The sequence below is a fragment of the Ambystoma mexicanum genome, chromosome 1q, assembly GCF_040938575.1.
Source record: "Ambystoma mexicanum isolate Mex_15411 chromosome 1q, UKY_AmexF1_1, whole genome shotgun sequence".
NCBI classification, from domain to species: Eukaryota; Metazoa; Chordata; class Amphibia; order Caudata; family Ambystomatidae; genus Ambystoma; species Ambystoma mexicanum.
In genome coordinates, this window is record NC_090922.1 from 638,276,035 (window position 1) to 638,302,864 (window position 26,830).

General features: G+C 47.5%; 1 protein-coding gene across 2 annotated transcripts in view; it reads left to right on the forward strand.

Moving 5' to 3' along the window:
* Window positions 1-26,830, forward strand: part of ABCA4 (ATP binding cassette subfamily A member 4) — a 1,737,150-nt gene that overhangs the window by 1,526,290 nt on the left and 184,030 nt on the right. For both annotated transcript variants that reach the window (XM_069641223.1, XM_069641222.1), the window contains one exon: window positions 10,849-10,969. In XM_069641223.1, the coding sequence (XP_069497324.1) occupies window positions 10,849-10,969 (121 nt within the window). The remainder of the gene's footprint in view (window positions 1-10,848; window positions 10,970-26,830) is intronic.

Genomic DNA, 26,830 nt, shown 5'->3' on the forward strand with positions numbered 1-26,830 from the left:
CTATACGTATCATATACTTCAACTGGAGTTATCGATATGTCTGAAATCCATCTAATCGTCTCTTTCGTACAAATTCGTACTTCCTCAGGTATTGATTTATGACAAGGAAAGAACCGTTTCTGTACATACATACTATCCTCATCTTCATCCTCATTCCGTAACCTTTCCAACTCCTTCCTATACTCAAATAACCTCTCGACATGCTCATGTACTTTCTCCAAAGTGTCTCTTGAAAACGCTAAAGTGTTCAGATCTCTCAACCCTTGTGGGAGATCTGCATTATTTAATTTGCCCCACATTACACATAAATGAATCCCTAAACCTTCAATGAAAACATTTTTCCCAGGAAAATTGTCCATATTAGAAATTGTGGCAAAAACATTAGCTCGATCATCTCTCTCCATACAATGCTTTGCCCATGCAATCAAATCATGTTTCTTTTCGGGAGGTACAGTATTGCGAGTGACAATCCTTGACCCTGCACCCTGATCGACTTCAAGCGGTGCAAGACCACTTGGAAGAGGGGGAGCAGGTAAATTCAATGGAGGTACTATTACTGGTGCAATAGGAAGAGGTGGAGGAACAGGTGGAGGAACAACAACTGGAGGAAGAGGAACATTAGGAGGAGCAGTAACAACAGGAACAACAGCAGGAAGAGCAGGAATAACAGCAGGAAGAGGCAAAGGGGCAGGAATAGGAACATACAGAGGTTGCGCAGAGGCACCAGTCCTTCGCTCATTTAACAATTTGTCAATAAATTCATCGGAAACATGGAGGTCTTTGGAAGGATAAATTTTCTGAATGCCAAGTGAGAAATCCCTATCCATATTCCTAGCCGACTCAGAATGTTTATCTTGGTCTTATAACAACACTTTTTCAGCGTTCGTTTTATGACGGCTTGTATGTTTTTCCCTACTCTTAAGCTGCTGTAACGCTTCTTTTTTCCAATTCTGCAAAACATCAAATGCTGCAAGTCTAGCCTTTTTCTTTAACAAAATTGACTCTAAATAATCAATATGAGGGATTTAAAAACTACCATTGATTGGCCACTGAAGTTCGAAGGCATGTTTGGTTTGTCTGTGCCAAATATCATTAAACACTATACTTTCAATGCCATGCTTACAGTACATAGTACAAGCCGGCGACCCCTCCTGTGGTGCAGGACAGCTAAATTCCAAAGATTGCCTATCACTGTGGAATAACGCCCTGAAGCAGGTAGACAATTTCCCAGGCATATCAAATTATTGGTGTTACCTGGTCAATAATTGTATTTGTAGATACAATGCGCCAAAACAAATGATCAGGATACTTAAGAATCGTGTCACGACTCACCTGATCAATCCTAAAGAGGTCCGATCGGATTACAAAGACTCTTACCTAACTGATCTTACCTCGTGTTTGGTGATTGCGGCAAAGCTGCCCGCCTCGATAAGTGGACCCTCGTCAAGATGCCGTCTCAGACCACAATCTAATCGTCCAGGGATCGGGTGGTGCAGCACTGCTGAGGTGTCGCGTCTCTTTTAGAAGGGTCCCCTTATTTTGTCACACCGTCCGATCCCGGTCCGATAGCGTGTGTCAACCTTCGATGATCCGGCATCAATCTTGAGCATCCCTATTCGGGCACCAACTGTGAAAACAAAGAGAAAATATCAGGGCTGAGTACCCCAAAAGGAAATACACCGAACACGGGTTACAAAGGAACATACAAAGATCTTTATTTTATACTGAACAGTTTCAAAGGACAAAGCAACAGATAGCTATCAGCCCTCAGTACAACACAGCGAACTCCAGCATGGTTCGGTGTGCTCAGTGAGTGGGACTGTACATTAGAATAGTCGCACCTTATATACCTTTGAAAACATGATGTCCAACCCATTTCCCAGTTAATATTCGTTAATGGGAAAGTAAGGAGATCTAAACTGGTGAAATGGACATAATGAATGAGGAGGGAACGTAGTGAATGGCATGGATGAAATAATTAGAATGGATGAAGCGTATAGAACAGATGAATGCACTAAGTGGAAGAGTGCATGAGTGGAAGAACAGACGACTAGAAAGATCAAATGAGTATGGAGATCGGATGAGTGTATAGAATAGATGAACATACTAAAACCAATGAGTGTGTAGAGTGGTTGGGTGTGTAGAGCGGACAAGCGTGTAGAGTTGATGAGTACGTGTAGAATTGATGAGTACGTAAATACAGAGAAGCGAATAGAACGCAGGAGGGCGTAGAACTGATGACTATACTGAACGGACGAATGTGTAGACCAGATGAACATTTAGACCAGATGAAAGTGTAAGAGCGTGGAGAGCAGATGAGCGTGGAGAACAAATGAGTGTGGAGAACGGATGAATGTGGAGAGCGGATGAGTGTGGAGAGCGGTTGAGTGTGGAGAGCGGATGAGAGTGGAGAGCGGGTGAGTGTGGAGAGCGGATGAGCGCAGGGAGCGGATGACTGTGGAGAGCGGATGACTGTGGGGAGCGGATGAGTGTAGGGAGCGGATGAGTGTAGGGAGCGGATGAGTGTAGGGCGCGGATGAGCGCAGGGAGCGGATGACTGTGGAGAGCGGATGACTGTGGGGAGCGGATGAGTGTAGGGAGCGGATGAGTGTAGAGAGCGGATGAGTGTGGAGAGCGGATGAGTGTGGAGAGCGGTTGAATGTGTAGAGTGGATGACTGGGGAGCGGATGAGTGTGTAGAGCGACTGAGTATGGAGAGTGGCTGAGTGTGGAGAGTGGGTGAGTGTGGGGAGCAGCTGAGTGTGGAGAGTGGCTCAGTAGGGGGAACGGATGAGTGTGGGGAGCGGATGAGTGTGGAGAGTGGATGAGTGTGGAGAGCGGATGAGTGTGTGGTGCGGATGAGTGTGTGAAGCAGATGAGTGTATGGAGCGGATATATACATAGAGCGGATGAGTGTGTAGAACGGATGAGTACGTAGAGCGGACGAGTACGTAGAGCGGACGAGTGTGTGGAGCGGACGAGTAGGTGGAGCGGATGAATGTGTGGAAAGGATGAGTCTGTGGAGCGGATGAGTGTGTGAAGCAGATGAGTGTGTGGAGCGGATGAGTGTGTGGTGCCAATGAGTGTGTGGAGCGGGTGAGTGTATGGAGCGGATACATTCGTAGAACAGATGAATGTGTGGAACGGATGAGTGGGTGGAGCGGATGAATGTGTGGAGCGGATGAGTATGTGGAGCGGATGAGTGTGTGGTGTGGATGAGAGTGTGGTGCGGATGAGTGTGTGGAGCAGATGAGTGTGTGGAGCAGATAATTACGTAGAATGATGAGTGTGTGGAACGGATGACTACGTAGAGTGGACGAGTAGTATGTCAAGCGGACGAGTAGTATGTTGAGCCGATGAGGGTGTGGACCGGATGAGTGTGTAGATTGGATGAGTGTGTAGATTGGACGAGTGTATAGATTGGACGAGTGTATAGATTGGACGAGTGTGCAGATTGGACGAATGAGTGGATTGGACGAGTGTGTGGAGCGGACGAGTTTGTGGAGCGGACAAGTGTATGTGGAGCAGACGAGTGTATGTGGAGCGGACGAGTGTGTGGAACGGATGAGTGTATGTGGAGATCGGATGAGTGTATAGAATAGATGAACATACTAAAACCAATGAGTGTGTAGAGTGGTTGGGTGTGTAGAGCGGACGAGCGTGTAGAGTTGATGAGTACGTGTAGAATTGATGAGTACGTAAATACAGAGAAGCGAATAGAACGCAGGAGGGCGTAGAACTGATGACTATACTGAACGGACGAACGTGTAGACCAGATGAACATTTAGACCAGATGAACGTGCAAGAGCGTGGAGAGCAGATGAGCGTGGAGAACAAATGAGTGTGGAGAACGGATGAATGTGGAGAGCGGATGAGTGTGGAGAGCGGTTGAGTGTGGAGAGTGGATGAGTGTGGAGAGCGGATGAGAGTGGAGAGCGGATGAGTGTGGAGAGCGGATGAGCGCAGGGAGCGGATGACTGTGGAGAGCGGATGACTGTGGGGAGCGGATGAGTGTAGGGAGCGGATGAGTGTAGGGAGCGGATGAGTGTAGGGCGCGGATGAGCGCAGGGAGCGGATGACTGTGGAGAGCGGATGACTGTGGGGAGCGGATGACTGTGGGGAGCGGATGAGTGTAGGGAGCGGATGAGTGTAGGGAGCGGATGAGTGTGGAGAGCGGATGAGTGTGGAGAGCGGTTGAATGTGTAGAGTGGATGACTGGGGAGCGGATGAGTGTGTAGAGCGACTGAGTATGGAGAGTGGCTGAGTGTGGAGAGTGGGTGAGTGTGGGGAGCAGCTGAGTGTGGAGAGCGGCTCAGTAGGGGGAACAGATGAGTGTGGGGAGCGGATGAGTGTGCACAGTGGATGAGTGTGGAGAGCGGATGAGTGTGTGGTGCGGATGAGTGTGTGAAGCATATGAGTGTATGGAGCGGATAAATACGTAGAGCGGATGAGTGTGTGGAACGGATGAGTACGTAGAGCGGACGAGTACGTAGAGCGGACGAGTGTGTGGAGCGGACGAGTAGGTGGAGCGGATGAATGTGTGGAAAGGATGAGTCTGTGGAGCGGATGAGTGTGTGAAGCAGATGAGTGTGTGGAGCGGATGAGTGTGTGGTGCCAATGAGTGTGTGGAGCGGGTGAGTGTATGGAGCGGATACATTCGTAGAACAGATGAATGTGTGGAACGGATGAGTGGGTGGAGCGGATGAATGTGTGGAGCGGATGAGTATGTGGAGCGGATGAGTGTGTGGTGTGGATGAGTGTGTGGTGCGGATGAGTGTGTGGAGCAGATGAGTGTGTGGAGCAGATAATTACGTAGAATGATGAGTGTGTGGAACGGATGACTACGTAGAGTGGACGAGTAGTATGTCAAGCGGACGAGTAGTATGTTGAGCCGATTAGGGTGTGGACCGGATGAGTGTGTAGATTGGATGAGTGTGTAGATTGGACGAGTGTATAGATTGGACGAGTGTATAGATTGGACGAGTGTGCAGATTGGACGAAGGTGTGGATTGGACGAGTGTGTGGAGCGGACGAGTATGTGGAGCGGACAAGTGTATGTGGAGCAGACGAGTGTATGTGGAGCGGACGAGTGTGTGGAACGGATGAGTGTATGTGGAGCGGATGAGTGTATGTGGAGCAGATGAGTGTGTGGAGCGGATGAGTGTGTGGAGCGGATGAATGCATGGAACGGATGAGTGTATGGAGCGGATGGGTATGTAGACCGTATGAGTGTGTTGAACGGATGAGTACGTAGAGTGGATGAGTAGTACGTAGAGCAGATGAGTAGTACGTAGAGCGGACAAGTAGTACGTTGAGCGGATGAGAATGTGGACCGGATGAATGTGTAGATCGATGAGCGTGTAGATCGGATGAGCGTACGGAACGGATGAGTACGCAGAGCGGATGAGAATACAGAGCGGATGAGTATACAGAGCGGATGAGTGCATAGGCAGACAGGAGTACATGCGCAGGGTAGACAGGAGTGCATGCGCGGGGAAGACAGGAGTGCATGCGTATGGAATACATGTGTGCATGCGTGGGGCACACTGGAGAATGAGGGATAGACTAGAGCACGCAAGGTAGACTAGGGTGCGTGAGTGTGTCGAGCAGACAGGAGTGTGTAGGGCAATCTTGAACGCCTGAAATGAATAAAAATGCATAGAACAGACCTGATCGCATCGAATTGCATGACGTACATAATATGCCTTGGAATGCAGGGAACATTTGAAAGAGCATATATCATACCACACCCCACGCTTACTCTCTTCTTTACACCACCACTCAACTAGAACACAGAGATACTATGACACCATTCGGTATAACTGTTCTCATATCAACATCTCCCGCTCACTCCCCATCACTCTAAGTAAACACTGCTGGTTTCACACACCCCAGCCAGGCGTTCTCCTCAGGCCTAACGCAGCCACACTCGGTCTGGATAAATCCTGCCAGAGTGAACACATACTCCTGATCTCTCAACCACCACACATACCGCTAAGAAGCAGCTACCACACGAATTCCGCACCAGCTGCACACATACCTGGTGCGCACACGCACCTTTGGACTCTCTCGACTCTCTCTACTGACCCGAACTTCGGTTCCCAAGGGCGTTCCACCTACCAGCGCCTTCAGACCATACCAATGGTATATAAGGCGCTATATAAATGCAAAATGACAATAACAATGCATTACGGATCTAGGGTTCGTGCCGAGTTCACGCATCCGTGCTCTTAGGGTTTACCTTTAATACATTAACTTAACAAGCCTCAATGGCGACAGTGTATCTTAGGATTTCATGTTAAGTCTTCTAAACAGTTTTATACAATATAGTCAAACAAGTGTTCACATTTCACTATTTGAATATATTGTGTTTAACATGTGCCTGCGGTTTAGCTTTGTTAGCACAAGTAATCCTCTACACACAGGTCTCAGTTCATGACCCCAACAAGTAGCCTGCAGGCAAGTTATACATTAGTTTATAGACAGAGGTCAAGGCGGCCATGTTGCATTTTCGCAATGACACTGTCCACCATTTTAGCTCACAGGGTGACTTTGCAGAGAGATCCTAAAATGGCGGATGTTTCTAAAATGGCGGCTTACATTGATTCTAAGGTCGGGACCTTGCAACACGGATTTCTTCGCAAGTGGCTTACAAGCAGCTTGGCGTAGGGCAATATGCATATATTCATCACAATAAGAGGCATGATATAATTTCCCATTTGACAGGTTAAATAATGGACACCGGACCTATAGAAACGAGAGACTCAGAGTTGGCAAAAGCCAACAAGCCTGAGAGTTTGAAACTCGCTTGAAGCAGGAGAATGCTTAGAAAAGATCCAAGGAGAGACGCTGGGACACCAGAGCCAGGGTGCCCGACAAGCACAAGACACCCAGAGAGGAGAGATGGATAAAGAGAGGCTGGGACGCGAGAGCCAGGGCACCAGCTGAGCATGAGAACCCTAGAGAGAAGAGACGCAGAGAGATGCTGGGAGGCCAGAGCCAAGACGCCAGCCGAGCAAGAGAAATCCATGGGGCTGGAGCCCGAACAGAGGTGGTGGCGAGACCACGGGAACCCCGGGGTGGACAGTCAGTCCCTCCAACGTCCCTGATACCGTCCCACATCAAAGAACACAAAGTGTCTGATGCCTTGTCAATGGACGAGTATTGCAGAGAGGAGAGAAAGCCGAAGGAAAAACACGATGCCAAACTGCAGGCTACGACAGTAGGAGACCAGAGAAGAGGTCCCAAAGGAACAAAGCTTGCGGAAGTGTTTCCCCGCATAGCAGAAGGTAACGGGGAGAATGAGTATAAAGGGGTGGCAAGAAGCAATCAGTAACCATCTCAGTAGAAGTCACAAGATAAAGTTCCCCATAGAGGAAATTACTTTAAACTATGGGGATATAAGAGAAAATAGTAATATAAGAGAAAAGAATAATACACAGAGAAACCAATTAAGGATAAGAATACCATGGGAAACGAGGAGAGTCATAAACCAATTTATACATGACAAAGAGAATATGCAAAGGAGACATTACGGTGAGCTTGATTATATTGAAATCAGACAAAGGAAGCTAAACAAGAGGTCAATAGACCAAAGTAAACCATACCCCAATTGGCTAAGAGAGAAAAGCTGTTCTGACATAAGGAACCCAAAAGGGAGTTCTGAAGATAAGGCACAACTACAAACCACACTGATGCAAGGCATCCCAAGAGACTATTTGAGAATTTTCCATTAGTGAAGAACCATGCAGGCTGGTAGTCGAAGTACCCTCAGGAGAAGGAAGTCATTCTCCAGCTAATAAGTAAGGTGACATAGTGGTAGGCTCAGTTAGGATCATTTTCGGACAGCTGACTTTTTTCTTTGGACATTCACGACTGACGGATGAGCACCTTAGTTAGAAATATAGGCTGGGCCACCCATAGACACAAGAAAATTAGGCCTTATCTTACGTTTTTGTGTAAACAGAAATTTTTGCCGCAATTTTAACACATGGAACCCCTAGAACTACGTTCGTCCAATGATCTTCTTCACGAAGGTGCTGTGGAAGGGGACTTCTGAGGAGGCCTACCCGCATCAAGTTTCCCCTTTCGTTTCTTGAGTGGATTCCCTGTCATAGACTGATAGGAACCACAGTCTGCCATTTTGTTGTCAATGCCCAGGCACCACAGACAAATGCGATGAGGATTGGTAATTGACATCTTTGACCCGCACTCAACACATTTCTTAAACCTGGTCTTAGTGGTCGAGATTTTCAGAACAATCATCATAATACTCGACAGAAAAACCGCACCATATCTGAAACAAAGCTAGCGGAAAAACAAAACTGAAGTAACGGGCACGGTGCGTGCTATATATACTGTTGATGATATCAGCCTCGAGAGGAGTCAAAGGCCTTCGAGGAACATCAAGTCGATGAAAATGCACAGCACCCTCTACCGCAAAAAAAGTTCTGAAACAGCTGATGCTGAAAGGAGTTATCGTAAAATGAGGAGTGTGTGGGAGGACACAAGAGAGATTATGACAGTTATATTTCAATATTTGCTCTGCAGATTCTTTATCTCTGAAATGTGCAGCCTGAAGGAAAAGGATAATGAATCTGCAGCTGAGACATTGGGCCAGATTCTTTTTCTGACGTGAGTGAGGGGATTGGCTAGCGCATTTCATCACTTGCGCCAAAAAAAGATGAAGCCCAAATCACTAAGGGCATCTGAATGAGCGATTCTTGATTGCCCTCATTCACATGCACTTTCTACCCCCTTTACACATTTGCACAAATATGGGGGAATTGCTGGGCATTTTGAAGCGCATCCCCAGTTCACAAACGGGATGCGTTTTAAAATGCCCAGAAACACTGTTTATCCACCTGCTCCTTTTTAAATAGCCGCTGGGGAGGCGCAAATCATGACAGGGTAATTTTGAGATCCTGTAATGATTTTATTTTGAAGTGTGGCAGTAGCGGTCTAAACTGCGTCTGTTACATTTGCATTTCCATCCCCCAAACATGGATGGAAATGCTTTTTTTAATTTAAATCAGGCAATTCACTGAGATGGGCCCTTTAACAGGCCATCTCAGTATCATGTGCTCCCAGCTACCCCAAAGTTGCTGACAGCCTGTCATACATTAATTTTGGGAATCTGCTCCTAACACTAATGTATGCAAGGGGAATGGACAGCGCATCTTTGCACTACTGTCCAGCCCCTGCAGAAATGCTCAGGTCACCTTTGAGAATAAGGTGACCTGAGCATGTCTGAAAGTAGTGCAAATGAAAGGAGCACATTCTCTGCGCTATCATTTGCACTACTTTCTAAGAAACCCATTGTATCCATCACAAACAATGTTACCCATAAAATATGTACCTTGTTCGTATGTGTAAAATCAATGAGAATGTCTTGGAAACATGTGTCTCCTACCTCTTCTGGACACTGCAACATGGGTCAGCAAAGTTGTGATACTAAATATTTGGTTTACAGGCCCAGCATCTCATTGTGTGTTTACTGAACAGATGTTGCATATTCCAATTTATCATGAGACGTTACTTTAAACATTAAAATATATAGTAGAGAATAACTACTAACTCTGTGATGATAGATATCAATGACATAGCTGAGTTTCCATCCTCTCCCTAATCATCTTCAGTCTACACATGGAACCCTTGGGAATTCTCCTAAATGACCCCAACATAGCCATCCATCAGTACTCCGACTTCACAGAGCTGTACCATAAGGTCTGTGGCTCCCAGGACATAACTCGTCTTTGCATATGCCTGGTTACCATCCAAACATGGATGCCAACCTGAACCCCACCAAGACTGAATTCATCCTCATCGGTGCTCCTCACCAAACAACACCTCAAGCAACAATGGATGGGCGACATGTGCCTCAGCTGTCAAACTCAGCTAAATCCCTGGGCTTCATAGTTGACAGTAGTCTTTCCTTCAAAAGTCACATAGCCAAAAAGGCATAAACTGTGTGGCTTCAGATCTCCACATTCCTCAACATCAAACCCTTCATCCCCCTGCATGACACCTACAAAGCAGTCTCGAGCAGAACACTGACATGCATGGCTAAACTCTGCACTTCTGGAGGCTCCCGCACCCCACATAACCCTACTGTTGTGAAATGGATGGTGTCTAAGCTAGCTTGTAAAGAGAAGACTTGCAAGCAGTCCTTCACCTGCCACTCCCCAGCCATCTTGGAACTCAATCTCAGCAACCGCTTCAGATGCCCCACCAGTCTCTATTGCAAAACACTAAAAAGACGTCTCTTTCAACCATACCTGCTGGACAAATAAAAATCCCTCTCTCCCTTCACCAACAGTACTGGCTAATGTATAAAATGGCAGCCCAAAGCTGGCACCCTCATGTTGTAAAGCGCTCCACTGCTTTTGAGCTAGGTTTGCAGTATAAGCAGCGAAATAAGGACAGTAGATGTGTGATTCTGCTTAGAACGACTGACACAAAAGAGCAGGCCTCCTTCAGTGCATACCTCCCTTAACCCTAGGATGAAAACACTTTGGAAAGTTCTACAGGAAAAGAGATTTGAAAGAGTGAAAGCAGAAGGTGGGGATCATGGATCAACTTAAACACGATGTGAAATGTCATATTTAATATGCATAAATGAATGCTTGTACCAGTGTTTGCTAGTATTAAAATTGAATTTCTCTGAAAGCAAATTGCTGTATTCTAATTGCATTTGCCCTACACTGTAGCTCCAAATCACTAGACACTGAAATCTTCCTTCTAACCTTCAGTCTTTTAAATCTGATTTTTGATTCCTCACCCAGCCCATTGCATTAACAGTGCCTTTAACAACACCTTCCTCATCACTAAATCTGCTTTCCTACTTTAGGGTTTCTGAAACACCCAAAGAGCCAATCACTGGAGAAGATGAAGATGTTGCACAGGAAAGACAACGAATTACAAAAGGAGGAGGCAAAACTGATATCTTGCGGTTGAACGACCTCAGCAAGGTAATGCTTAATGGTCTGAAGGTTTAGAAAGTCAGAATGTTGCACTTTGATTGAATGTTTGATGCTTAATACACATGGTGGATAAATTAAGCACGCAACCTGAGAAATGAATGTTCAAAGTGATTTATTTACACATGGGAGGTGTTAGGAAAAAATGCATATGGGATCTATCCACAACAAAACATGGTCTACTTCTCTGGGATGGTTTCAGGGTGGGTCCCTTCACAAAACGTATATCATGAGTATACTCCCTCCCACAGGTTCTCTAAAGCACAATGCAGTTCCTGGCATATCGCATCCAGGTGCTTCTTGGTTCACAATTCCAGTCACAGCACTATTCCCCACAGCTACTTCTTGTCCCAGATTATAGGCCCAGGGATGCAGGTACAATTCACCTTTTGCCACATATCCTTTTCATAGAGGTATAGTGCTCTACTCTCTAGTTGTATTCCACACCAGGAGAATAGTGCCTTGTCTACATTTTGCTGATCTGGGGGTATTGTACCCATGTCACCATAAGGAATATGGTGCACTTCTAATCCTAAACCACTCGGTGGTGGGCCGACCTTGTAGGTATCGCCATTAGCAGCGTGTAGAACCCTAAACGGTGCAATTTTTTTTAAAAAAATTATTTTAATAAACGTACCATTGCGACGCGGCCGGACGCTGCACTGCTATCATCCATTGAAGTCTGTTTTCAATATTCATGACGCATGTCATGAACATTGAAGAGGGGCTGCCTGGAAGACAGCACTGTGTGGCACCCGGCTGTTCTGCAAAGTTAAGTGTATTATTTTGTTTTGCGGGACACTCTTAGCACCCATGTAGGGAACTACATGGATGCTAAGAGGAGAGGGGCACTGGTTGCTCGGAGCGTGGGCTGTCCCTTGGGAATACAGCCTGCGCTACAAGCATTTTCATTGTCTTATGACACCATCCAGGGTGCTAATGAATATGGTGCCCTTCACATCTATAAGGGATCTATACGGGATATGGTGCCCTTTTCAGCTATAAGGGTTTTCTCAGCTATTTGTCTTTCTCGCTCTCTCTGTTTTCTATGGAATATAGTAACCTTAACATTGTAGGAAATGGCTTTGTAACCAATTTGCCCTGTCAAGCCTGGTATCCTTGATCCAGATCCCCATGAGGCTTCCACTTCATGGAGTTTCCTTGAAGTGTCTCCACATGCCATTGTCCTAGTCTCCAGGTTCACTGGCTTATTAGCCGCAGCAACAGCATCTTCTCAGCTACTTCTGCTTGGCTTTCTCCAGCTTTCCAGCTTTCCTAGTCTTCCTCTCTTTCTCGCTCTTATTCCCCACATTCATTTTCCAGTTCTCCAATTTCCAGCCATTTGGTACACCCAACATCTCTCATCTGCTCTTTTAGCCTTATATGGGCCTCATCGTAGGCACTTTGTTTTTTCTGGTTAGTGATTGGGCCTTTTTATGGTTTTTTTTCGGTCTGTGGTTTGTTGAAGTTGTGAAAGGCCAGTAGCCATTTTGGGCCAGTCACAAATCCTGTCCTTCACCATTACTGTGTGTCCCATTGGTGAGTCCCAAACCACTCTCCCTAAATTCAATCTGCTTTCACCAGTGCAACTTGTTTGTCTCCATTATGCCCACCTTACTGATCGACTGAGCTGCTCGGGTCGCTGCCCATTTGGGATTCCTGTAATCCTGTTCTTCCTGCTGGTGTTGGCTTTTGGTGAGCAATCTCTTTATCTTTTCCCACGGAGGACCGATCCTACCGGCACAGCGCATGTGCTTTTCTTATCGTATGCATGGTTCCATATAAGTTAACACCTTCAATCAGTAAGTATGGCTGGTATCTTCAACGACACAAGTTCCATTGGACCTCTTGGGTGTCTCCCCTAGCCAGTAATGCCAACGTGAATAGCACTAAGACAAGAGATTACAGTTTCCTGAACCTGTGTAAAAGCATAATGGAGGAATTGTGTCAGCCACACCACTCTTTCTAGTCAGTGACAGAGACAGCTAAGTGAAATGGAAAGGGTCTTTGTCTCCTTGTAGATCTCAGGTCTGGCTAGGTCTGACTAGGTTGCCCTAGTAGACTGGCTTTCTTGGGCTGCACAGACCCCTGTGAGCTTGTGACGCGGTCCGGTGTTTGACTATGTCACATGCAGCACCATTTCTCAAGCAACAATGATTGAAACCTTCACAATGGTGTAAACAAAAAATCTAGAACACTTTAATTGTGAATACACTTTTGATTAACGTTGTGCACATTCATGTGTTGTACTTGACTAAAGCTTTGAAGAAGCATATTCCATTATCCAAGTTTACTTAACAGCATTAATTTTCGTTTACATTGTACGTTTTTCAACAAATGTTTTCTTGGAAGACAAGGGCCCATTGATAATGTTGCTCAAATGTTAAGATCAAATGTGTTTGCCCAAATATGTGCATCCCTTTACACAACAGTGTTAGGATTGAAAACTCAAACCTATTGGCTAGTGACCAGTCCTGTCGGACTTAAAGATCTTTGAAGTACTGACACGTCTTAAAATACCACGGAACGTGACAAAGATTGTTCCCACTGTAAAAGTGTGCAATTGTAAAATTGCTTCATGGACGTCTGAAGCACGCTGGATTTTGTCACCCAATATGTGCTCTCACAGACACATGTTTAATGCTCTGCCTAACAGCAGCTTCTACATTACCACATTGGGCTGGGGGTGAAGGTGTAGCTCAGGGGATACATGCTTGCCTTGCAAGCAAGACAAGACTGTGCATTCTGGTCACTCGGTCCTGCGCTTAGAGGCTGGACTCCAGCTTGAAGCGCCATATAAAAGCCCAATTATTTTTATACAGCCATGCATGTGGTAGTGGAAACTGCAGAGTATTTTGTTTGCCTTTGTACTGCACTTAACGGGGCAACTAAATGCGAGTCAGCCACACGATAATGCTTTGGGCGATCTATATATCCCATCATGCACTTGGGTGGTGTGACAAAGTCCATTGCCTGTACCTGTGGATGGGGATACGTTGGTCACAAGCGCCAGGTGCCACCACCTGCAGTGTTAAGCACAGCCCGGAGGAGGAGCACAGAGATTCCATGGACCCTCCCCCCCACCACCACCATTCCCCATGGCTAGGGCAGAGGGCTGTCACTGCATCTTCACTGACATGGCCCCTGGCCCCGTTAAGAGATCACTATGGAAGAAATACATACCCGAGTCCCAGTAGTCATTGCACCCTCAGGGAGACAACCTGCAGGGAGCAGATTGAGTGGAGGCCTTAGCTAAGCTAAAAGGAGCAGCGAGGTTGAGCAGCTAGCATTCAGGGAGATTCACCCGCTGTAGCCGGCAAAGGTACGGGATCGCACAGTAGCTGTCTGCTTGCCAGCAACTCGTCAGTGCGTACAGAAACAAAGATGCTGGGTGGGCCTGAAAGAAACTGACTCTGCATTATTATGTAGCGCAGAAGAACAGAATTAAACTTAGGTGGTTTTGCTTTGAACCCGCACAGCTCAGATCCATTTACTTCAGCAATCATGAGAAATATGTGTACCCATTTCCACACAGGGAAGCCCCAGGGGAAAGGTTAGAATCTTATAAAAGATGCATACATTTTCACAGACGTGGAGGTGGAAGGAGTTCGCAGGTGAGGGGAGGAGGCGGCTGAATGTCAAGAGACATGGCAAGAGAGGTAGAGTTGAAGGAATTCGAGGAGGCTGAGGCAAGAAGTAGGGAGAGAGAGAATGAAGATAAATGGAGAGGATAGAAGTGACTGGTATGAAGTGTAGGAAGGAGATTAAGAAGGGAGGAAGAGAGTTGGAGAGCCAGATCTGGAAAGAGGTAGGGACAAGGGAGAAAAGGAGGATATAAGTGAAGATCTGAAAGAGATTGGAGGAGATGATACAGAGAGAGAGAGAGAGAGAGAGAGAGAGAGAGAGAGAGAGAGAGAGAGAGAGAGAGTTTGGAAGGATATATCAGGAGGAGGTTGGGTAAGATACAAGAAAGGAGGAAAGGTCGGAATGAGACATCAGGAGATAACCAACGGAGAGCGAGAGAAGAGTGAAAGGACATATCAACAGTAGGTCAAAGGACTTACAAGATAGAGAAGGAGGGTGTTGGAAGGAAACATCAGAAGGAGGTTCAAGTAGATACAGGAGACGGTTGACGATGGAAGGAAACGCTGGTAGGAAGTTATAGGAAACATCAGAGGGGAAATTAGAGCCAGTGTTCAGGAGGCAGGCAGAGAAAAGCCTGGGATTGGTGCAGGTACGAGCATGTGGCAAAGCTATGGCATGGTACAGGAGAAGGAACCAGTGGGAGATGAGAGGGCAGTAGGTGTAGGAAAGTGGGTCATAGGCACAAGATTGTTGCAACCCAGGGAGGAAGTTTATGGGAAAGAAAGCCAGAACACCGAGACAGCGTGGTGGAGAGCCAGACATCATTCAGATAATTAGACAGGCAGATTCAAATTTTAGACAGCGTCTCTGAACATCAGTTTTCCATAGCATGTTTCATGTCAACTGCTTGCTGCTGCATCTGTCATTCACAGTTGAATGCCAGTGAGGTGGGAAGGCTCTGTTACTTAAGAAAGGCCCTAATTTTCTACACTGACATTGTGTCAAGGGAGAGTAGAGTGTACCATTTTTAAACATCCTTACGGGGAAAAAACAAGAAAGGTACCCCAACAGATCACCAGCCAAAAGGCAAATGCCAATTGGCTTAAGTAAGCTGAAAGCATTGGCATGCATGGCATTCATTGGTATGTGGCAGTCATGGATATGCTGCTGAATAAACACATGTTTTTGTTGATAAATGGATGAAAGTGGCATGGTAGAAGGAACGTTAGCATATTCTGAAAATAGGATGTGGCAGAAAATCACAGACAAGTCCAGGAGCAGGTGCTTTTTGGACATTACTAAACTGGGCAGGACTTATGTAGCAGCTTTCTTCGGCACAGGCCAGTGCTTTTCTTGTGGAAGTTCTTGATGTCTCTTGTCTGTGGTGGGGCCACATGGCTAGGAACGACCGGCAGTCACCAGTGTCACCGGTTAATCTGCGGGATAAATTAGACAGATTTGCCCAGAGATTTCCCCTGCATCACTCACCCCCGTGCAGGCTCTGCTCCCTGTCTGTGGCATTTCTGGCTGGATGGAGAGCTGCACCAGCCTTGTGGCCCGCCTTCTTGCCTCAGTCCCCGGCATTGCACCTCTCTCTCTCTCCCACATGCCGCTATAAGGCAGCATCTTCTGCTTCTGCCCCCACCTTACTTTTCCCATGCACAGCTCTCAATCAACCCCCCAGTGCCCTACAATGAAGCCAATTTCCTTTTCACTATAATCTGAGCCTAGACTGGTGGCCAAAAGAAATGATGTAGTTTGTGAGGGCCTGAATGTTGCATCCACGACCACTGGTGTAAATATAAAAACACGTATTACTGTGCACTACGACCTATTTCTTCATGTCACATATTACCCGGGATGGGGGAGTTAACCAATCCGGTTGCATGGAATGCAGGCTGAATCCCACGATCCAAGTCTGCGTTAAGCAATCTGATGGCTGCTCCCTCACACAGTCATCTTCCCCTCACCCTCCCCTTCTCTCAGTGACCGTTTCCTCCCATCCCGAAACCATTACCCCACTCACCTTATTCTTTTGGCAGTGGCTCAACCGGTACCACCGCTCCAACCTCCCTGGCTGCCATGGAAATGAAAGAGGAGCTCCGCTTGGAGCCCGTTTTACAGCTCCACGGTGGCCATCTTAGTTAAGTATTTGTATGAATGAATGGGATGGCGTGGGCCACTCTATTTATTCATACTAAATATATTGCTGTCAGCACCCCGAGTTTCCAGACGGGAAACCCGTTCCATGGGCTGTACCAGGTGGTAATGACCTGGGACCCTCAGTAAAGGCCCTTGTGTATTAACTCGGGCCCCGGCCGTTACCACCTGTTACAGCCTCTGAAACGGGTACTTATTGCTTAAATAAAAACACAAACTTCGATCAGTCTGCTTTTTTAAATTCATATTCACAGGGGTACTACTAGCATAGACCATCTGCGAGAACTGTATTGGGTGTTATGTTCCCTACGGTCTCTTTAAAGGACCTGTATTCAATATGGCCTTTAAATCGGTCTTCCATGCCCATAACGCCAGCATGGTCCTCACTGCAGCTATATAAAGCTATATTAGAACATGATTGCTCATGATCTGTGCATTTTGACAAATCAGAGGCCAGTATTTAAACATTGTATAATTTTCCTTTATGGCTAAATAGAAAGCGGAAGTACATCCACCTCGCCACCCTTCCTTCATGGTTGCTTGTGGAAACCACTTCCCCTTTCTCTCCCTGTGCTTGCTTTTCGTGGTCATTCACTTAAAAGCACAGCAGGGCAGTCAGGGAGAAAGAGCCCAAAAACTCTCTAAGACAACCTTTTTCCTCTCAAAATAGCTCAGTGACAATCACTTGTGGCGGCAGCGCTTTGTGCTAGGGTTTGGGGGGATAGCTCCTGAAGGGGTGCATGGTTCAAAATGAATCATGGGTGAACCCTCACGTGGGGTACATGTTTTCAGTGGAGGGGTTTCAATATTTCCAGAATTTAGCGTGAGGGATAGAGCGTAGTGAGTGAGCCCGAAATAAAGAAGGGATATTGGGGGGGAGGGGATTCCCCCGAAAACATATTTTTAAATAATGTGCTAAAACGATGCATATTACAGCACAAGTTCTGAGAAAAATGGGGTAAAAAACTATCCAATTTACAATTCGTTTTCTAGGGAACCACGTGAAAACAATCCAGTCAATTTCATGATTCCAGTCATGTCTGGTCAATATTTTCAGTGGAGGGGCCTAAATATTTCCTCAAATTAGTCTGAGTGATCGAGTGTACCGAGAGAGCTCAACATTATTAATGGGAATTCAGGCGGGGGAAGCGTTTCCTCGGACGCAATGTCTAAATAATCCAAGCGCGCTTTATACAGGGCCTCATTACGAGTTTGCCGGTCCAGATACAACTGTACCGGTAAGCTTGCTGGCACCGTTGTATCTGGACTGACATACTCCGAGTTGTGCCTGCAGGTGCCTTTCATTCTGCCAGGTCTGACCTGGCGGAATGAAAGGCACCCGCGAGCACAGCATGTCTGTAGCACAGGCACCGTAATGATTAGTACCGCTGCTACAGGCATCCCTATTCCCATTGAGCCCTATGGGGCTGAAATAGGAATGGGGATCACACGATTCCAGCACCGGCGAAAGGGCAATTACCAGGACCAGCGGGCTGGAATACCCTGGTAATTGCCCATTTGCGGGTGCCGGATTTTCTCGTACGTTTGGAGGTGGCCTGCCTGTTTTACAGGCATGGCTACCTCCAAACTTGCAATGAGGCTTGTCTCTAGGCTGCAGCCACAGTCTATTCCAATAATAGTCACTGTAATCACCATGGGGGGGGGGGCGTGGCCAGCACGCATGCTGTAAAGACAGGCTCCCGCGGACCTCCGTTCCGAGATCCTTGCAAAGTGAGCTAATATCGCTATAACTGGTCTGCAAAATTAAAAAACCGAACACCATCGAAGGGGAACTGATTACCGACACTCGACCCTGTTCCTGGGGTGAACCGGGGCAAGGAAGGCTGAAAACATGAAGCTGGACGCTGAGCCCCTGGGTCCCACAAGATGGAGGCGCCGACCGCGGAATAAGAACGAAGCTACGGTGGCCCAGGTTACCTTGCGGAGCGTGGCAACAAAGGACTCTCTCCCACACTGAAGCCGGAGGGGGGGGCACTCGTTCCCCAGCTGCACCCCGGCCCCCACGGACGAGCGGAGAAACCACAGGGACTGAAATTCGAGCCCAGCGATACCGGCGCTGAATGCACTCCGGGGAGCCGTCGCCACAGGAGGAACGAGGGCCGAAGAGACGCACTTGTGATGCAGCCGAGCAAAGCTGGTGGGAAGATCGTAGAATCTGCGGGCGCAGTGGGCCAGCATATAACGCAGTAAGTGAGGCGGAAAAGAACCGGGGACCCCCCACCACTCAGATTTGGGACACGGGTGCGCGATGGACTCCACCCCACACGACCAACCAATAAGTGGGGGCGGCCACCTCGACCCACGGACCCGCTACCCTCCGCCCAAAGACACGAAAATCATAACGCAAACCAGGGGCCGCAGGAAAGGCCTGCATAGCTTGCAGAACCGGACCCGGCATAAGAGACTGTGGGACCCGAAACTGGGGATGTCTCCCCCCAAAAATAAACTGAAATTGGTTACGATGGATTCCTTCACGACAGTCAGACCCCAAAGACAATCACAACAACACCGGGAGACCTCGGAAGAGCCGCCCCAACAAGAAGAGGACCTCAAACACACGCAAGTCCTGCAGGCAATAGCGGCACTCCGCACATCAGTCGAAGGTAAGATAGAAGAGGTGAAATCGGACATACAGCTCATGCGTCAGGATGCCCGAAACCTAACTGAAAGGGTCACGGCGATAGAAACTACCCTGCAAGACGACGTGGAGAGTACCCAAGATCTAAAGATAAAAGTCCAGGACCCGGAACAAAAAGTGGCAAGGCTGGAGGCGCGATCCGAGGATGCCGAAGGTCGAGTTCGCCGAAATAACATCCGTATACTGGGGGTTCCTGAGGACTTGGAAGGCCCAGACCCGACAGAATTTATTGAAACATTGCTACAACAGGAAATTGGTCCAGGAAACCTCACCCAGGGGTTCTCCGTTGAAAGAGCCCACAGATCTCTCCAGAAAAGCCCCCCACCTGGCTCACACCCGCTCCCAATCATTGCCAAAATTCTAAACTTTCACGACCGGGAAACTATTTTGCGGTACTCCAGAGAATGTGGAGAGATCAAGAGAAAAGACTCAACAATAGTCATGTACCCAGATTATACCCCCCACAGTGCAAAGAGCAAGGAACTCCTTCATCCCAATAAAAGCACAATTACGAAAGCTCAACCTAAAATACATGTTGCTCTACCCGTCGCGCCTCGAAATTCTGTATAAAGGAAGAGCGATATTTCTGGAGACCCCAGCCACAGCAAACATGTGGCTTGAACATAATAACCTGACTGATGGCAAGGAGGAACCACCCCGATCAGACTTGGGCTGACCACGCACCCGCCATGGCAAGAAGAGCAAAGCGATTCCCCCACACGAATATAGACGGCAGACAAATATACTACAATTGAGTCCTACTGTGATGTAAGCAGTGCTTAATTTGGGTGGTCAACACTGGCACTCTTTTTTGGGCACCGGAACTCATGCTGGACCAGCGCACGTGCAATTGCTTTGTTTGTTCTTCCACTTCGCTTTGCTTCGATTATAAATCATTGGGATTTGTCATTCTGATCTCGATCTCTCTCGTGGTTGAAGGTTGTAGGCCATGGCTGGTTGGGCCTGGGAGGGGCCAGCAATAGCAATGAACAACAAACTGTTACAAACAACAGCCAATGAAAACTACCATTCTGTTGTTACTATGCAGTATTTGGAACATTCTGTATAGTAACGCAGAATGTGCAGTTTTCATAGGCTGTTCTTCTGAGTCAGTGAAATTACATGGTGACGTGTTGTTGCCACAGGAGACCGTGCGGCGCCACCTATTTTTGTCATCATCAGATTCAGCATGGCCGTGGCGGCCCCACGGAAGGTAGCCTACCTGATTGAGGCAAGGCAGGGCAAGGCCCAGGACAGGGCGGGTCACGGGCGGCAGCGTGGTCCAACTAGTTTGTCACAAAAGGAATGAAATGTCGTTTGCAACTTTGGCCACTTTTTCATTGGTGCCGAACCCGACTCGAGACAATTGAATGCCCCAGTCTGACCCTGGGTAGCATTCATCTAAGCGAAACATGAACTGTGAATTTTTGCCTGGGTGTTTCCGTTCTTCCTTTTAATGTTATTGGCCTCATTAGTTCACAAACGAGCTTCAGCAAGGGGACCCAGTCCGGAACAGTGTACGTATTGGGCCGAAACCGAACCAGCTGCACTTTGTGAGAAAAGCCCATGCAAAGACAAACTTCTGAAATGCCATTTCAGGCAAAGATACACATATGGAAACTAGATGGGGATAAACATGGTGCACGTGCCCACTAATCTGTCGTCATAAATAAAAGCACTAGTTGAGTATTTGTGTATAATTCTCAACTGTCTTTTGCTGTCACTTTTTTTTTACATAATTCCAGCGCATGTTTTCTATCCTGATGTGTGGTTTATACACCAGATGTGGCCCCTTAACCTGGGTACGATACGCTCCGAGCATGTGCCCAAATGAGAGCACATGCAATCCTCAGGTAGGAATCCTCAGATAGAGGTGGGTGTCTGTTACACCCCGCAGTTTAGTGAAGTATGTCAATAACATGTCAGCGGGAAGGAAATATCCGAATATGCATTCTCCTCTGGCTCGCTAGAAAGAGGCCCTAAAGCAGAAGTAGCACAAGAAGTTGATTTCACAACAATGTCGCGCAGAAATGACTTTTTCCAAGTTATACAACACCATGCTCATGCTTGAAGGAAGGGTGAAGGGGGATGCATTTATGAGATGTGATGACTGTAAAGGCTTGAGAGTAAATTGATTACACAAAACACCTGGATGAGGTGACTGAGGAACGGGCTGAGGGCAGGGTGCTCTTCCTGAAGTAACCGATTAACAATACTTGATGTACTTTAACAGACTGTCAGATGGGCCAGAAGAGGTAGAGACAAATACAGTGCAACAGTGACTGAAACAGAATGCTTTTTATTTATTTGCATTTTTAAAGCGCTCACACAGCCCGGGGGCATCGAGGCGCAGTTACAGGAGGAGCATGTCTTAGTTGCGTATTTATAACGCGCTTAATAACCAGAGGTTTCTAAGCGAGGAGTCGGGGATCGAACCTGTGTTGCTTTGTGTCGTCTTGCTTCCAGTCGAGCACATTGCTGCTGAGCTATGCTGAGTCCCGGGACAATGATTGCAACGCAGCTCCACTGAGAGCCATTTGGGAAACAGGGCGGTGGGAGGGGGTGGGCCGGGCGGTGAGGGGTCATTCTACAAAATTGACAAAGAAGATAACATCCACAGGTTTGCAACAATTTTATCAAATGCGTTATCACTTTGAGGTCAGCAAGTATGGTCCAGACATCTAACAAGTGTGGTCTAGAACTTAGAAGTGTGTTCAAATGCACTCTTTTGCCTCTGGGTTTGCCAGAATGCTGGAACCACTACACCTACCATAACAACAAGTGTTTTCCAACTTTAAAGCATTATTCTTTCTCAGCCCATGTGTGCCCTTCCCCATCCATCCCACTACTAGCCTGTGCCAGCAGTTGCTGCAGTGCCAAACATGTGACAGGGAGCAGCAGCAGTGTGATGGGCTGGTGGTGGGCCAATCTAGGTAGGTCTAGCACTGAACTGGCGCTCCCGGCGCGCCCACGCTGAGGGCGGTGCGCACCCGCACAGCGGGTGGCGCCGCACCCAGGATTATGGGGCCAATATTTTTTGGGCACTGGCACTTATTTTTTTACAAATTCAGCACTGGATGTAAGCCAGATCGGACAGGAGCTCAGAGGACCACGCGAAATAAAAGAAAGGCGACCCATCCCACCGGAAACTGTGCAGGCAGTCCGCCTACACACTACCTGATCCGGAAGGCCAGGAGTTACCTGGAAGGCTCGGGACCCCCTGAGCGCTGCAAGTTGACAGCAACTGCTAGGGGCAGTTCGAGTTGTTTTTTGTTTGTTTTCCCCATTCACACAATGGGAGTTACTCAAGTTAAAAAGTCTCCAACAGGTGTAACAGGTGGTGCCGGGGAGGACGGGCACGGAGGGAGGAAGCCAAAAAGGGGTGAGCGAAAGGAAGAGGTTGACGGTTGCTGGACTGAAGCAGCGGAAATCCTATTAACCCACAATGGCAACTAGAATAAAAATAATGACTTGGAATGTGAGGGGCTTGGGAACTTACCTACGCCGGAACAGAATCAAGTCCTACTTGAACAGAAAGGGAGTGCAAATAGCACTGTTGCAGGAGACACATTGCACGGCGGACTCTCTGGCCAAATTAGGCGAGCATTGGGGAGGATAAGGAATTGGAACCACTTACTCCAAATATGCCAGAGGAGTATACACCTGGATTCACCCCCAACTCCCATTCCATTTAATTAAGTCCGAGATAGACCCGGAAGGCAGGTTTGCGATACTATGTGGCCGACTAGAACAGGAAGAGGTATGTTTAGTGAACTCCTACCTTCCCAACACTAATATTCCGGCACATCTGAACTCAATGTATCCCAAAATCGCCCCACACAGGCACGGCATCTTTTTTTGAGCGGGGGACTTCAACTGTGTACGAGATCCCAACCTTGATAGGTCCCAGCCCCACCCAAAAGGTCCCTCAGCAGCGTCCCTATTATCCCTGTCCCTATTAATAGATTTACTAGATCTTGCTGACACATGGAGGGAGCAGCACCCCGACGCTCTGGGATACTCGTACTTCTCCTCCCCACATGACCTTCATACGAGGTTAGATTACGTTTTCATTAGCAAAGAACACCTGTCACAAATAGACAGTGCACAACACCTAGGGAGAACCATCTCAGACCACTCGCCACTTCTAGTAGAATGGAACCACGCTGGCCCCAGACCCCCTATCCCTATGTGGAGAATGCCGATTGACGCCCTGGGAGACCTGGCATTCAGGGAGGAGCTGCACGATTTTATAGATAACTTTATAGAGATAAATACCGCAAGTGTCGACCACCTGAGCACGATGTGGGACGCCCTAAAAGTAGTGACAAGGGGGGAAATTATAACAAAAGCAGGAGGCATTAGAAAACAGCTGTGAGGCGAATTAGGCCAGTGGGAGCAAGAGATTGAGCAACTTGAGGCCACCCCGGTGAACACTCACCAGAGAGAGGACACCCTCAAAGCACTTAGAGTTAAATGCACATCGGCATGGGATAGACTAGCTAAATTCGACCACACCACTAAGACTAACAGAGCGCACAAAGAAGGCGACATGCCGAGTAGAATGCTGGCCTGGCTGTGCAAGAAAGAACACCCCAGGCACACAATCACCATGATACAGGATGCAGAGGGCAATGAATTCCAAACACAACAAGGCATAAACAACGCCTTTAAGCGCTTTTATGAACACCTATACTCCCACAAGGACCAAGTTCCCCGAGAATACATTGGAGGAAATAGCACTCCCCAGAATAACCCCTGAACAGACTGAGGCCCTGGATGCAGACATCACGACCGAAGATATAACAGAAGCGATTAAATTGCTTGCCACCTGGGACCGATGGGCTACCCGCTGAGTTTTATAAAGCGTACGAGACCTCCCTAACACCTTTATTACATGAGGTTTTTCAAGAAGCATATGAGAGAGGGATATTGCCCGACAGCATGAGAGAGACCCTTTTGATCCCGATCATTAAACCTAACAAACCCGTCGACAAATGCGGCTCTTACCGCCCAATAGCCATGCTCAATTACGATGTGAAAATATTGACAACGATATTAGCAAAGAGGTTGGCTAGAATCATAGGGGAGATCGTGCACATGGATCAGTGTGGCTTCATACCGAGCCGGAACACGACCATGAACTTACGCAGATTACAACAGGTTATAAACCAAACCGAGGCTAGCACCGAGGCATGTGCTCTGCTATCCCTTGATGCCATTAAGGCGTTCGATTCTATATATTGGGAATGGCTCGTAGTGGTTCTAGAAGGTTTCGGCTTTGGCCCGGGGTTCATTAGGTGGATCAAGATGCTTTATACAAAACCCAGGGCTAGGGTAAAAACCGGAAAATACGTATCTGAGGTCTGGGACATAAGCAGGGCACTAGGCAGGGATGTCCACTATCCCCCATGCTTTATGTACTAGGACTGGAACCTATTGCCATCTATTTTCGGAAACAATTCTTCAATGCTGGGATACATCTGGGGGAGTGGACCACATCATCTCACTTTATGCAGACGATGTGCTGCTATATGTTAGGGACCCATACAATAACGTGCCCACAATACTAGAGGTCTTAGACAACTTTGCGAAGGTCTCAGGCATACAATTTAGCAGGCGAAATCCTGCCTCTTACCTCTAGTTGGCCTCAAGAGCAAGAATATTGTAGAACTTCCTTCTGTGGGGATACAGTGGGAGGTCACCTTGTTTAAATACCTGGGAATACACATAATGCACACCCCTGTACTGATGCACGAACACAACACGAAGTCAGCAATCCCCGTTTTAAGAAAATCCATGAACTTCTGGGCAAAACTTCCCCTGTATATGATGGGCAGAGCCTCAATAATTAAAATGATTGTCCTCCCTAGATTCCTGTACAGGTTCCAAAATGTACATTACTACATCAATGCTTCCTTTTTTCGCTTGCTAGAAGTGATACTCTGTGATTTCCTATGGGGGAAAGGAAGACGCAAGATAGCACTCACCACCTTGGTCCTACCGTACAGCCAGGGGGGAATTCAACTTCCAAACTTTGAGAAATATTATTTGGCAGCGCAACTCAGTTTTGTGACCAAGTGGTTGGCAGACGACACCACATCTGAGACGACCCTGCACAACCCTTGGTCTCCCCGATCCACTTGAAGGAACTTATCTGGGCCCCCAGCCACCTGATGCGAAATGCCCCCTTCTTGGCTGCCCTAGGGCGAAAAGTATGGCACAGAGCAGAGGCACTCGCCCACGCAAAGCATCAGTACTCCCCAGACATACCAATGATCTCGGACCTGTGCAGATCCGACATGGACCTGCAACACCTCAGACACTGGGAAGAAAAAGGTATATATATATACGTGGGGTGACCTGTACGACGATGGCACCTTTAAGGAATTTTAAACACTACAGGAGGAAGCTGGAATCCACACGGGCCAGTTTCTGTGGTATCAAAGGATACGGACTACAGCACGAAACAAGTGGACAACATGGCCGGAGGAACCGGAATCAAACCCTCTGATCACACTATTGTACAACTTGGGAGAGGGATGGAGACCAGTGTCCAGATCTATGGCCACTTGAGTGACGCCCCTAACCCACGAAGTGCCGACCTGAAAAGAAGATGGGAAACGGACATGGGCCGGGAAATAACTGATGGAGAATGGGAGAGGGCTCTAGCGTACCCCAAAGCAGTCTCCAGAAACCATAGATTTAGACAAATACAACTGAACCTGTTATACCGAACATACATAACCCCATCCAGGCTGGCGAAATTTAATAAATCACCACACTCTGACTGCACCTGGTGCGGAGAGAATAATGCGGACCTGATTCAAGTGTTCTGTTCGTGCACCAAAACAAAGTCCCTGTGGACCACCGTACAGCTGACAAGCGAAAAAGCAGGGTCGACTAGGTACAAGTGGAACCCGGACGAATGCCTTCTGGGAAGGTACCCCAGGCTGGCCAAACTTAACCACATGGCCAAATAAATGGACATTATGTGCATACTGGCATAAAGGACAATTGCAATGTCCTGGAAAAAATCAGCAGGACCCCAACAAAAGGTATGGTGCAGAGAATTGGAACGTTGGGTACAAGCTGAAACAAAGTCATGGGAAGACAGTGTTGCCAGAGCCACGGACTCCTCGAGCATGACCCTAGCGGCCTGGAAAGAACTCACAGGATCTCTGTTTCACTCCTCGGATGACAAGCCCCCATGAACAAGAGCAAACCTATGGAAAACGGATTCACAACCAACATCACAGAACCCCGAGGGCAACTAGGAACAACTTCACTGGGTCCTCACAAGCTCAAGCCCCCTCTCCCCCCTCCCCCCGGCTTGCCTAACCCCCTCTGAACCGACAGACTGCCCTGTCATGATGGAACGAGCACTTGGAGACAGTTAAAGTTGAATTGTTAAATGTTAATGTCTTATTACGAAACGCTTATTATCC